The sequence below is a fragment of the Nicotiana sylvestris genome, chromosome 1 (assembly GCF_000393655.2).
Source record: "Nicotiana sylvestris chromosome 1, ASM39365v2, whole genome shotgun sequence".
Lineage (NCBI taxonomy): Eukaryota > Viridiplantae > Streptophyta > Magnoliopsida > Solanales > Solanaceae > Nicotiana > Nicotiana sylvestris.
This window is the reverse complement of record NC_091057.1, coordinates 23,803,791-23,818,549: the sequence shown is the minus strand read 5'-3', so window position 1 is coordinate 23,818,549 and position 14,759 is coordinate 23,803,791. Positions and strand designations below refer to the sequence as shown.

The 14,759-nt window shown below is 38.6% G+C and overlaps 1 protein-coding gene across 1 annotated transcript; it reads right to left on the bottom strand.

Annotated features, from left to right (window-relative positions):
• Positions 1–227: 227 nt before the first annotated feature.
• On the bottom strand, positions 228–641 carry LOC104234831 (uncharacterized). Its single transcript, XM_009788470.1, has one exon. The coding sequence runs from the start codon at positions 639–641 to the stop codon at positions 228–230; it is 414 nt and encodes a 137-aa protein (XP_009786772.1).
• Positions 642–14,759: the final 14,118 nt, after the last annotated feature.

The window sequence follows — 14,759 nt, the reverse complement described above, 5'->3', positions numbered from 1 at the left end:
TTTCTTTTTAGCTTTGACCAAAGGCTCAGATTTTTTGTTAAACATAACCAGTGTTGCTTTGCATGTTCGCGCCAGTACATATCTTGCTGCTTAGAAATCTGTAAGCAAGCATCTTTAGCTGCGCTATACAGTTGCGCATGCTCCGGGTTATTGCTATCTCTGAACTTATACATCTGATTCTTACATTGTTTTAGTTTAGTGGGGAATTGGTCTTTCTTATTTTTTCCTCATTCCTTCAGAAAGTTTCCACAAATTGCAATGCGAATTCCAATTGGTTTTTCTCTGCCGCATGACCACGCCTCCAAAACTGCCTCTTCTATGTCAATCTCTTTGAGCCAAGCATTCTCGAATCTAAAAGGTACGGGGGCATATCGAATAACACTCACCCCTAGTGATAAGAATAGAGCGGAGTGATCACTATTTGCTACCTCAAGATGATGGACCTGCGCCTTCGGAAATAGGAGGACCCATTGTGATGTGGTCAAAACACGATCTAGTCGTTCACAGACCCAATTCCTTGTATTCCTGTGACGCTCCCAGGTGAAACGACTACCCGTAAACCCCAAGTCTCTTAGTTCACATTCCTCGACGACTTGTCGAAATCCATCCACACGCCAAACTAGTTGTTGAATCCGTTCCATTTTATCTCCAAAAGAGAGGATATCATTAAAGTCTCCTCCAATACACCATGGTAAAGAAGAAGTATTCTTAAGTGTTCACATGATATTCCATGATTGTCTTTGTTGGTGTGAACCAGGAAGACCATAGAAGCCTGTGAATCGATAGCATGGAAGGCCAAAGCCTGTGAATCGATAGCATGGAAGGCCAACAATTTCAACTTTGATATCAATAAAGTTAGTTCCGTATCCAAGAACAGTGCACATGTCTTTCCCTTTCCAAAGTAGTGCAACACTACCACTGAGTCCTACTAAGTCAACTGCTAGGAGTCCCTCAAACCCAATGCCACTCGAACTGATTCAACCTCCGAAGCCGGAACTTTAGAGTCTTGCAAAAACACCAAATTGGGCTGCTTATCATGGACAAAGTCCTTCAGTTCTGAAATTGTACGTGGGTTCCCAAGCCCACGACAATTCCAAATTATTGAACTCATTGGTCCTGGCGGGTCCTGGTTCGAATCCGTTTTTTGGATTCTCGTATATTACCATCGCACCCTTTCGTTCTAATTTTCTCTTTTTATCCATTGCACAGACTGTACCATCCTCCACACATATTGTCGTTCCATTCCTAATCCCCGTTACCCTAACCAACCCAAGATTTTCACTTTCCATTTCCATAAATTGCACCCTCTCTTTTTTAGACCCCATCCCCAAATTTTCCGTCATTTATTCCCCCTCATTACCATTCCCTACACCCTCTTTCCTAAAATTTGCGAAATTCCCTCCCTATTTTTTAGGACGGGATCACTCCCTTCCCCATTTCTCGCACCCTGATTTTCTCGGATTTCCTTATCCATCCTGTTTCTTTCCTCCGCCAAATTCTCTGGTTTCAACCACCGTGCTCCAGCCATGACCACCGACCTCCTCTCTGCTCGTAGCCAAGGACCATATGCAAATAGTTCAGTAGTCTGTCCACGATTTTGCCATAGTTTAAGGCAAAACTTATCACTATGTCCGAGAATACCACAGTAAAAGCAGAAGATTCCTAGTCGTTCATATCTGAATGAGACTTGTATATAGGAACCCCCAGGTCGATGGATATTCATTATCTTTTTTATAGGGTTTCGAACATCGATTTGAACCCTAACGCGCATGTAATCTCTCCAAATGGAATCGTGATTTTTTGGGTCAGCATACTAGAATTCCCCGAGTGTATTGCCAATATCCTTAACCACTCTCTCCGATCGGAGAGCGCCCACCAGATCATGTATTTAGATCCAGATTTCTAGTTTTGTCAATTCAACATATCTTGGGTTTTGTCCTGGCGGAAGGGGCTTCATAATGATCGGGCATTGTTCAAAGTTCCATGGTCCGTCTTTTAGAGTCCTAGTATAGTCCATTCCATCGAAGAATTGAAAAGCAAAAACATTGTTACCTAGTTCTTTCACCACCATACATTCCATTGGCCGGATAGCCTTTGCCAATGCGTCCTTAAAGAACTTAGGATTTATGACCTTATCGGTAAGCACTCGGGCTTCAATACTGTATTGGAAAAAAAACTGAGTTTATATTAAAGATGATGTGGCATGACACGTGGTTTAGTTAAATGGTCAAAGCGCAACAATTGACTAAGAGGCACGGATGGAGACAGCCACGGGAAGAAGAATTTAAATAGGCACGAGACAAAGTATAGATACGAGTCTCGTACCAATTTAAATTATTTACAGTCAACGGATTAGAAGGCATTAAAGACAAAGATCTGATGACAGAAAGGAGTCCAAATTCATTATTAAATACTTGATACGTTAGAAAATTGGTATTTAATAGGAATGATTGTATAACGGCTTATTTAATGTCATTTATTACTCATAATTATATCATTAAAGCTGAGGCTTCATTCCTTTACCTAGAATTATCTATAAAAGGAAGAAGTATCATCATTTGTAAGGACATGGAATACTATTGAGAATTCATTGAAATACAAAACTATCTACTGTTTTACCATCATTCTTAAAAGTATTTTATTTTTGTCTCTTGATTATCAGTAACCCGAATTTCTTTTTAGCTTTGACCAAAGGCTCAGATTTTTGGTTAAACAAATTGGTTCCGTTACCGGGAATCTGATAATCTTTTCTTTTAAGCTATATCTTATCTACTGTTGTCACCATGTCAAACAACAACACCGACAACAACAGTAATAACACATTGGGAAACCATGAGAATCAAATACATCAAAATCAAGATGACGTGGTTCCCTCTCCTCTAAATTCACCGCGTCAATCTCGTGAAGGCACTCTTGTTACTGAATCCCGTGCTGATCAACAAGAGCAATCTGAACATTTTGAAGGAGTTACAACTGAGGCTTTACAAAAGCTAATTGATGCACAGGTCGCAAAGCTCTTCAGGCACTGGTTAGTCGATTGCCTGCTGCACCACCCACACCAACTCCTAATAATAATACATTGGAGAATCCCCGTTCTGGTCTTGATAATTCTGGAAATGGAGCAACCCCCAGTGAACCACAGGAAGGGGGACCAGGTAATTCAAATAATTCATATTTGCAAAATTTAGTACTAACCTTGCAGAAACAGATTAAGGAACAAAATGAGCGTATTGAGCAAATCCCTGGAGTTCCGCCTGTAATAAAAGGAGTAGACATGGACAAATACTCACAACAACCATGGAAGCCAAGTGCTGCTCCCCTTCCAATTCCGAAAAAGTTCAAAATGCCTGACATCCCGAAATATGATGGTACTACAGACCCACGTGACTGCATTTACAACAGGCGTAAAAGGCAACGACTTGACCAAACAAGAAATTGAATCAGTATTGGTCAAGAAATTTGGAGAAACACTCACCAAGGGTGCATTAACCTGGTATTCTCTTTTATCTGAAAATTCTATTAATTCTTTTGCTGAGCTTGCAGATTCTTTTATTAAAGCACATTCGGGAGCACAAAAGGTTGAGAAAAGAATGGAAGATATTTTCAAAATCAAACAAGGGATTCGGAGCTGCTTAGAAACTTTGTTGACAAATTCCAGCGTGAAAGAATGACTCTACCTCGTGTGCCTGATAATTGGGCTGCAATAGCCTTTGCAAGTAATTTAAATGACAAAAGTTCTGAAGCCACGAGACGACTCAAAGAAAGCCTTCGAGAATTTCCTGCAACCACGTGGAATGATGTTTACAACAGGTATAGTACGAAGCTGCGAATTGAAGAAGATACCGTACCTAAGTTTCATCATGAAGAAAGGGGCGGTCCCCGAAGATCAGAAAGCGAAAAAAGATCAGGTAAAAACAGGTACGATCCATATATGGGACCTGCAGGAAAGGACCCACGGTCGAAACAAGATAGCCAGCAATATGATCAAAAATCGAGGAACCGGGATTCTGGCTCTTCTTCAAAGTTCAGGAATGATCGGAACAGACAAGAATCGCGAGATGATGACAGAAGCTTAAAGGCACGATTCGGCGGATATAATTTTAATGTCTCTACCTCCGAGCTCGTAGCTGTTTTAAGAAGCATGGGAGATAAGGTACGGTGGCCAAAAGAGATGCGGTCAAATCCAAATAGACGCAATCCAGATCATTGGTGCGAATTCCACAACGATCACGGGCATAAAACTTCAGAATGTAGATTCCTGTAGAGTGAAGTGGATCATCTATTGAAGCAAGGATACCTCACTGAGTTATTTAGTGAGAAAGGAAAACAAGCTTATATGAAAAACAGGCAAGAGCTACCACAACCTCCTTCACCCAAGAGGACAGTGAATGTCATAAGCGGGGGAGAAGATATTCACGGCATAACCTACACGGCCTCCAACAAGGTTTCTAAGGTAACAATTACACACGGGAAACGGGTGCAGCAGGTCATTAAAAATGAAAGTATTTCGTTCGATGACACAGATACCGAAGGAGTGACAACTCCACATAATGACGCACTGGTAATATCTTTACTTGTACATGATACTAATGTAAAACGAGTTTTGATTGATCCAGGGAGTTATGTAAATATTATATTACTAAGGGTACTACGGGAAATGCAAGCTGAAGACAAAATGATACCCAAGGCGCACACCTTGTCAGGCTTCGACAATTCAAGTGTAGTAACAAAAGGTGAGGTAATTCTAACAACTTTTGCTATGGGTGTTGTGAAGGAAACTAAATTTCAGGTAGTTGATATGGAAATGGCCTATAATATGATCATGGGGAGACCATGGATACACGATATGGATGTTGTCCCATCAACTCTACATCAAGTTATTAAATTCCCATCACCATGGGGAATTTGCCAAATTCGTGGGGATCAGCAGATGGCTAGAAGTGTCAACGTTGTAACAAGAACCTGAAGAAAATAAAAGCATCAAAACGACAATTGAAGAGCTTGAGGCAGTGATGTTATTTGATCAATGGCCTGAACGGAAGGTTTATGTCGGGGCCAATTTAAGCTTAAACATGCGAGGTATGATAATCGAATTTTTAAAAGCTAACTTAGACTGTTTTGCTTGGTCCCACGCTGATATGACAGGGATACCACCGAATGTGATAACTCACAAACTCAATGAGGACCCTTCTTTCCCACCAATAAAGCAAAAGAAACGAAAGCAAGGTGCTTTCAAGAACCAGGTGATTCAGGATGAAGTCCAAAAATTATTAAAAATCGGATCAATCCGTGAGGTAAAGTATCCTACTTGGTTAGCTAACACGGTGGTCGTACCCAAGAAAAATGGTAAGTGGAATGTTTGTGTGGATTATACCGATTTAAATAAAGCCTGTCCAAAAGATTCCTTTCCCTTACCGCATATAGACCAACTAATTGATGCAACCGCAGGTCATGAACTTTTAAGTTTTTTAGATGCATACTCGGGATATAATCAAATTAAAATGGATCCTGGTGATGAAGAAAAAACTTCTTTCATCACAGACAGGGGGACTTACTGTTATAAAGTAATGCCCTTTGGTCTCAAAAATGCTGGGGCAACCTATCAAAGGTTGGTCACCAAAATGTTCCAAGAACATTTAGGGAAAACAATGGAGGTATATATAGACGATATGCTCGTCAAAACCCAGCAATCTCATGATCATATTTCTCATCTATCTGTTACGTTTGAAATTTGCGAAAATTTAATATGAAACTCAACCCAGAAAAATGTGCATTTGGAGTTGCATCAGCTAAGTTTTTGGGTTTTCTTATTTCTAATCGTGGTATTGAAGTGAATCCTTCTCAGATCAAAGCAATAGAAGAAATCTCTGATATCCTTACTAATAAAAAGGAAGTACAGAGATTAACGGGAAGAATTGCAGCTTTGGGGAGATTTATTTCCAAATCCTCAGAAAGGAGTTTTAAGATTTTCTCTGCACTTAAAAAGCAAGATCATTTTGAATGGAATGAAGATTGTCAACAAGCCCTTAGAAATTTGAAAGCTTATTTGTCAAAACCACCGTTGTTGGCAAAACCAAAGGTGGGGGAAAAACTTCTCATTTATCTGGCCGTATCTGAAGTCGCAGTGAGTGCTGTTTTAGTCCGCGAGGACCAAGGTAAGCAATCTCCTATTTATTATGTAAGTAAGTCCTTATTGGAAGCTGAGACACGATACCCATAGCTAGAAAAATTAGCATTAGCTTTGATCAAGGCATCTAGAAAATTAAGACCTTATTTTCAATGTCATCCCATTAATGTAGTTACTGCTTTTCCGCTTCGAAATATTTTGCATAAACACGAACTTTCAGGAAGATTAGCAAAATGGGCTATAGAACTAAGTGAATATGAAGTTGTTTATCAACCTAGGACCGCTATAAAATCTCAAGTACTAGCTGATTTCGTGGCCGATTTTAGTCAAGGGATGCATTTAGAAGCAGAAAAAGAATTACTAGTTTTTAATGGTGCGAACCCGGGGACTTGGGTTTTATTCACTGACGGTTCATCTAATGTAAAAGGGGCAGGCCTAGGAATAGTCCTCGTACCACCTGCGGGTGAGACTATTAGACAGGCTATAAAATGTCATTCTATAACTAACAATGAAGCTGAGTATGAGGCTGTAATTGCAGGTTTAGAATTGGCACGAGAACTCGGCATAACACAGATTATAATCAAGAGTGATTCTCAACTCGTGGTTAATCAAATGCTGGGGACTTATACGGCTAGAGAGATACGAATGCAAGAATACCTCGCAAAGGTACGGGAGTTAATAAAGCAATTCCAAACTTGGAAACTAGTGCAGATCCCAAGAGATGAGAATGTAGAGGCAGATGCTTTAGCAAATCTCGCATATGCAGCAGACGTAGCAAACAATACAAATGCTTCAGTCATACATCTATTTTATTCCGTTCTCGAATCTGATAAAAACGAGGTAAATTTTAATCATCTAACATGGGATTGGAGAAACGAAATTGTTGCCTTTTTACAGCACGGTACCGTGCCTAATGACAAAGGAAAGGCTCACGCGCTTCGCAAAAAAGCTGCACGATATTGTTTATATCAAGGAAATCTTTATCGAAAGATGTTCGGTGGACCACTAGCAAGGTGTCTCGGACCCTCTCAAACAGAATATTTGATGAGAGAAGTACACGAAAGACATTGTGGGAATCACGCAGGGGGACGGTCACTGGTAAGAACATTAATTCGCACAGGATATTATTGTCCTAAGATGGAAGAAGAGGCAACCAGTTTCGTGTCCAAATGTGATAAATGTCAAAGGTACGACGATAATATGCACAGACCAGCTGAGTTACTACATCCTGTTATAGCCCCGTGGCCCTTTATGAAATGGGGAATGGATATCGTAGGTCCACTTCCACAAGCAAAAGGTCAGGTAAAGTTTCTACTTGTACTTACAGATTATTTCACTAAATGGGTAGAAGCAGGGGCATTTAAACAGGTACGAGAGAAAGAAGTTAAAGACTTCATATGGCGAAATATAATATGCCGCTTTGGAGCACCAAAGGAGATCGTGTGTGACAATGGACCACAATTCATTGGAGCTCAAACCACAGAATTTCTTCGAAGTTGGCAGATCAAAAGAATAACGTCTACGCCATACCATCCAGTAGGTAATGGACAAGCAGAATCTACTAACAAAGTCATTATCAATAACTTGAAGAAGAGGTTACAGGATTCAAAAGGTAATTGGCCTGAGGTGTTACCTGGAGTATTATGGGCTTATCGTACAACGACCAAAACAGGCACTAGAGAAACACCATTTTCAATGGTTTATGGTGCGGAAGCCTTAATTCCAGTTGAAATAGGTGAGCCAAGCACATGGTACGATCAGGCAACGGAGGAATCTAATGATGAAGAGATGCGGGTTAGCCTAGATTTACTTGAAGGGAGAAGAGAAGCTGCATTGATAAGGATGGCAGCACAAAAGCAAGTAATAGAACGATATTACAATAGGAAAGCACGCCTAAGATTTTTCAAAATTAGGGACTTAGTGCTTAAAAAGGTGTTCCAATCTGCAAAGGCTGCTAACTCAGGAAAGCTAAGTCCAACATGGGAAGGACCGTACAAAGTCCGTGGCATTGCGGGAAAAGGAGCATACCAGTTGGAGACAATGGACGGTAAAGTTTTACCCTCACATTGGAATGCCGTCCACTTAAAAAGATATTACTTTTGAGAAAGTACCTACGGTCAGGTATCATCATGTTAAAATTTCTCTCTTGGATTATTAATATTTTACTAACGATTTTAGATGCTAGGCAAAATACCCTAACTCGTGCCAAATGATGAGTCACAACCTGCAAGGCAAAATGGAGTATTCTTAAATTCCTAGCCCAGGGTTACAATTAATCTGATGGAAATACACACGAGTTAGGCAGTCTTCATCTATAATCGCACCTTCGAGTCCCGTATATCTTTCTATTTCAGGAAAAAGGGCCAAAGTAAAAGAAATAAACAAGTGCTCGAGGCTTCATACTTCACCGCTCAAACACTTGGGGGACTATAATACTGTACACAGATACGTGTAGAAATGCAGATACGAATATCGAACAACAGAGTCAAGTGTTGAGTAAAAGTTACGAAGTCTTCAGCGGTTATGAGAATAATAGAGTCATCTCTCAAACCCTTCTTAATATATAAAGATAGGGTCATGACTATGTACTGAAACAGGTTATGAAGAAAAACCTTGTTTATTCTATGTTATGTACAAATCTGTTGCAAGAAAAACAGTTACGAGAAAGTTGTAGATGTATTGTAATACATGTAACAGTCAAACACTTGTTCAAGTTTATGAATAAAAAACTTGCCAAAGTTGTTTCATACAAAACGTGTGTTTTCCTATTTCTTTCATCGTAATATAACACCATTATAAAGTTAAGACGTCTTCTTCATTAAGTGTCGATAAAATAAAAGGGCCCTCTTTTATAAGCCTCATGTTGATAATCCATGAGAAGAATCATAAATCATTTTAGAAAGGATAAAAATGCTAAGCTATTCCATGAGTCCTGGATAAATAGGCAAGAATAGAATATGCAGAAGTACCGATAAAACTTCTTAATATAAAAAAAACAACTAAGTACAAACTGAGTCAACAAAGCATTTGTTTTTTACAAATGCCCCATTATGATAACTGGGGACTTCATCAAAAGATCCTTTACAGCAATTTCATTTTTAGCTAGTCACTGAAGGGTTTGGAGCATCAAAAGTTTCACCCTCAGGAGCAGGAATTGCAACCCCAATTGCTGCAGTAGCCACTTCTTCATTTAAAAGTTCTTCCGTTCCAGGAGCTTCAAGTACAGGGGAAGGAGTATCAGTAAATTGTTGACTTTTCTCGATGGTATCTACGACTTTGGCCAATTCAGACTGCAAGTCAAAACCTTCCTGGGCAGCTTCCGTCAAAGCATCACGACGAGATTTCAGGAAAGCCCAACTCACCTCTATGTTGAAGTTCTCCTCCAGAAGTCCATATTCCTTTTCCCACATAGCAAGATCATTTTTTAAGATTTGGTGCTCAGCTAAATGGGAATCAAGGGAAGCTTCAAGAGAGGCATGAGAACTCTTCAAGGCATGAATCTCGTCAGAGGAGGTCTGTAAGTCAGCCTGAGCTTGAGTCAAGCTTTGCACTAACTCTCCTGCATACTCTTCTTTCTTAGCCAAAAGTGCCTTAAGCTCCCTAACTTCTTCACTAGCCTTGGATAATTGTTCTGACAAAGAGCATTCCAAAAGCTCTTTGTCTCTTTTAAATTGGCTTGAAGAAGCCTTGGCAGTTGCCAGTTCAGAAGTCAAACCATGGTTTTGCTGCTCCAGGAGGTTTTTATTTTCTTGCAACTCCTCTATGGTCTCTTGAGCATTCTCAAACTGTTCTTTCCAATTGGCTGCTTCAAGCTGGGCTCCCCTGGCTATTTCTTCAGCCTCGTGGACAGTTTTTTCAAACTCACGGGCTTTTCTTTCCAGAAGGGAAATTCTTCCCATTAATTCCGTACCAATGAGGTTAGCCTACAGAGACAACTCATAGAAATGAGGGATTGAAGATAATTAAAAAAAACTTGTTGGTAAGAAGAGGAAAAATACCTTCAAAGTAGAATGAATTATGTCATTCATCAGAGTCAAGCAGCTATGGCTCTCCATCTTCATCTTCTCAATATCTCCAATTAGGGGCTCGAGCCAAACATCGGCTCTACTAGTCTTTCTCAAGAGGCTATGATTGGCAGGAACTTCCAGAGTAACACTTCCCATAGTCATACTTCCACTGCTAGAACCCGTCTCTGTACGATGAACAGAGGGAAGAGGAGCAATGGAAGGAATGGAAAGAGAAGATGTAGAAACCAACGTAGGAGCGGAAGCAGGTGCAGTAGAAACTGCCAAGGGAACGGACATAGGAGCGGTAGAAACCGGCAAAAGAACGGAAGTCGTCAAAACTGGTAAAGAAATACTTACGGTTGGCAGAGGAATGGAGGAAATAGGAACGAATGAGGAAAGAGGAGCTTCATCAAAAACAGGGCCGAGCTCGCCACTCCCGAAACCACTATCAAAAAGATGCTGAATTGACTCATTATTATCTCTTGGTTCGGTGTCCTTGTCAGAATGGATCAAAACAGGCTCGGTGGTGGAGGTTCGAGCAGGAGTGTCTTCAATTTCATCATCAATAATTATTCGCCTCCTGACCCTTGGCCTGGTAATTAGGGAGGTACCCTCCTCTTCTTCTTCAGAACTTTCCTTTATAGCTTTCCTTTTTGGCAGCAAGGCTCGAGCCTTATCCAAATCAAGAGCAGCATTCGCAGATATGCGAATGGCCATAGCTACTTCAGCCGTCATTCCTCTAACGCCAAATCCTGATTAAAGGATGGATATACATGATCAAAATTGAGGAAAGAATGTTTAACATGTAAAAAGGGGCATACCATGTGTTTTGACCTTCCAGCCATGTAAGGAAGAAATTGATTTCCAAGTTCTTTGCTCCCTAGAAGCAATCTTCAAAAGTGAGTCTACCCAACCACGGAAGTTGGGAATAGGTTCCACGTCTCCCATGGTTGCTACAAAAAACCAAGAAGAGACGAGGTTAAAAACAAAATTTCTTTTGAAATTCTCAAAAGTAGGTACGGTAAATAAAAAAAAACCTACGTTCAAAATTTCACTTCTCAGGGAAGGGAATATTTGTTTCGCCAATCAAGTCCACCGTACGAACAACAACGTAACGGATATACCATCCACGATCTTTGTCATCTTCAGGATTTACTAGAACTTTTTTGCTCCTTGCAGTTAAGGTAAAAAACCCATGGCGTATTAAGTTAGGGTGGTACAGATGAATGAGGTGAGAGAAGGTGAAATTGACATTGGCATTGGAGGATAAGTATCTCAAACAAGCCACTGTTCTCGAGTAGATTCTAACCCTGTTCGAAGCCTACCTCCTCCGCCTCTTCTGTGTCTAACAGGGGCGTTGGGGAATTGGTCTAGAATTGGAACTTTTTTACGGTTAGGGTTTGAAGAAGACATTGTTAGGAAGGATAAGTCGAAATAAAGAAGAAAGTGTTTGCTGAAGATTTGTGAAGAAGACAAAGGAAGAAAAAGTTATGTATATAATGGGAACCGTCAACCTTAGAAGTGTAATGATGGAAAGCCTATAATAAAGGCAGCTATTACTTCGTGAATAGTGAGAATGAAGAAGTCTCGAAAAAGGGTATAAATAGCGGAATCAATTAAAAAATGACACATGGGCAGAACATTAATGGAAAAGACTACTGAGGCTTTAATACTGTCATAAGCATTAACTGTGGCAAAAATTCCTTTTTTATGAAGATCCACTTGCCAATTATTTAATTGATAAATAAATGGAAAGTGGGGAGACTATCTGTATTGGAAAAAAAACTGAGTTTATATTAAAGATGATGTGGCATGACACGTGGTTTAGTTAAATGGTCAAAGCGCAACAATTGACTAAGAGGCACGGATGAAGACAGCCACGGGAAGAAGAATTTAAATAGGCACGAGACAAAGTATAGATACGAGTACCGTACCAATTTAAATTATTTACAGCCAACGGATTAGAAAGCATTAAAGACAAAGATCTTATGACAGAAAGGAGTCCAAATTCATTATTAAATACTTGATACGTTAGAAAATTGATATTTAATAGGAATGATTGTATAACGGCTTATTTAATGTCATTTATTACTCATAATTATATCATTAAAGCTGAGGCTTTATTCCTTTACCTAGAATTATCTATAAAAGGAAGAAGTATCATCATTTGTAAGGACATGGAATACTATTGAGAATTCATTGAAATACAAAACTATCTGCTATTTTACCATCATTCTTAAAAGTATTTGATTTTTGTCTCTTGATTAGCAGTAACCCGAATTTCTTTTTAGCTTTGACCAAAGGCTCAGATTTTTGGTTAAACAAATACACCATTGTGTGGTATCGCCATGCAAGCACTGGCTGGCTAGGTCTGCATCGTCTTCATAGTCTAAATCAATTTCTGAGTCGCCGAGATTTAAGCCGGACATTTCCTCCCACGGAGGGCTACCGTCAATAGGGCGTGTAGAATCCATAGTCGCCAATAGCGGATGTAGAAAGCAAGAACTCTAGTTACTAAAGAAAACTTGTTATGAAAACAAAAGGACCGCTCTCATACAGAGAGAAGAAATAAGGATAAGAGGTAGACCAACAGAGTCTGTGAAGGAATATTTTACAAGAATTGAAGAAATAGTCAAATGGTCTAACGACTAATGGAGAAGTATTGAAAGAAGTTAAAATTGTTGAAAAAAATATTGCAGTCTCTCAGTTTAAAGTTTAACAACAAAAAAGTAATTCTTGAGGCTACTAAAGTTCTTAGCGCTCTCAGACTTGATGATATAGAAGAGGAATTGGTGACATATAAGAGATTATTGAATCAACATAAAGATGAGACAGTAGAGGAGGCATCGCAAGAAAGGGATGAACATCCAAAAGGAAAAGAAGGCACGCCAATAATGACGGAAATAAATCAAGAAGGTAAAAATTCAAAAATAGAGGAGAAAAGAAGAGAAGGTACATATAATTTTTATTGTGATAGAGATTCCATTTAATGCGAAGAGAAGTCAAATAATGTTCAAATTGATCTGCCAAGAATTTCTGCCATTGTTAAAAAGAACAATTTAGTTACAAGGGATGCCCGTCTAAAAGAGGTTGGTGTTTCACCAGAAAAATTATTTGATAGTATTGAAGATAAACCTAGTAATGAAAGAAGCAAGATGATTCATCAAGAGAAAGTTTCTAATGATCCACCCAAGTTTGAGGTAGAAATAGCTTGGGATCTAGAACCACAACAACACACTACTATAGATATTGAAAATGTAATAAAATTTGTGCCATTGTTTGAGATTGCATGTTTTAAGGAGCACGACGAAATATTTATTGACGGCATCACTCTACAACTTATATAATGAAAAATTTGGAGTTGAATGGGTGTATAAGCCCAACTACAAGGCAACTGGAGAAGTAGATGATTTCAAAGTAAAGAAAAAATATGGTGATGATATAAGGAATTTATCATGAGTAAAGTCAAATCATATATGGCCAATATTGAAGAAAAATTGAAGTTAACTAAAGATAATACCTGTGATTTTGTTGATGCTACATATTTTAGGAAATTTGTGGAGAGTCTAAGGTACTTAACTTCTACGAGGTCTGATGTTACTCATGGCATGCTCAAGTTTGAAGATCTTGGTTCAAGGGATGCTGTTGGAAATTAACCCAAGATTAATTAGTATTCTTATGTCGTCGAGGATTTAGTATTTACTAGTTTATTTAATTTATGTCTAATTAGGATTCACAACCAAAATCATGTAGGAATATATTTTCTAGATTCTAGTCAAATTTGATTTTGTAGTATTATAAATAGGGGTGCTATTACATATTTTCTATTGTAGAGAGATAATTATGATGTAGAGAGATTCAAGAATTTATGAGTTGTGAAAAAATATTCTACCAAATTCTCTTCCTAATTTAATAAATTTCTTCTATATACCTTTTGCTGAATTTTTTGCTTGTACCTAAATTGTTCTTTGGGGTATTTCAATAGATCATTGATTTTTTTTTGTAGCCTAAACTCGTGTTTTAAACACTGATTTTAGTATTTGGGTGAAGAACACTTGAAGTCCATTTGGTGAAGAATTTCCATAAATCTGAAGTTTTTCGCCATTGACAAATTCTAAGCTTTTCAGATCGGGAATTGCTTGTTAAAAAAAGTTAAGAGAAATTTTTAGGGAAGATATTGCTTCTAGTGGAAAAATTGGAAGTTGAACAAAAGAAAAACGAAAAAAGCCAGAAGTGGCAGCATACTTCCAGCAATAACGGTAGGAGTAATGTATTCTTTTTAGCCGCTCTCATAAATATAAATATATATATATATATATATATATATATATATATATATATATATATATATATATAAATTTGGCGGATACCATTAATTTCGATCATCCGATAAATTTTATATTTTGCCCTAAAGGTAGCATACACTAGGCCCAATAACGGCCCAAATAATGAATATGTAGTTTTAGTTCAAGCAAGTATTTGTGGCAAGAGGAAATACATATTTTCTCCAAGTGACTATCTGCAACCAAAAGATTAGCACTCAAATTATAGTACCAGTACAAACTAATTCAGGATAAGATTAAGGGGTTCTGCACTTCACCTCAAAACATAAAATAATTGGATAT

Coding starts and splice junctions, on each gene's coding strand:
- LOC104234831 (XM_009788470.1), bottom strand. CDS start 641: ATGGAACGGATTCAACAACTAGTTTGGCGTGTGGATGGATTTCGACAA.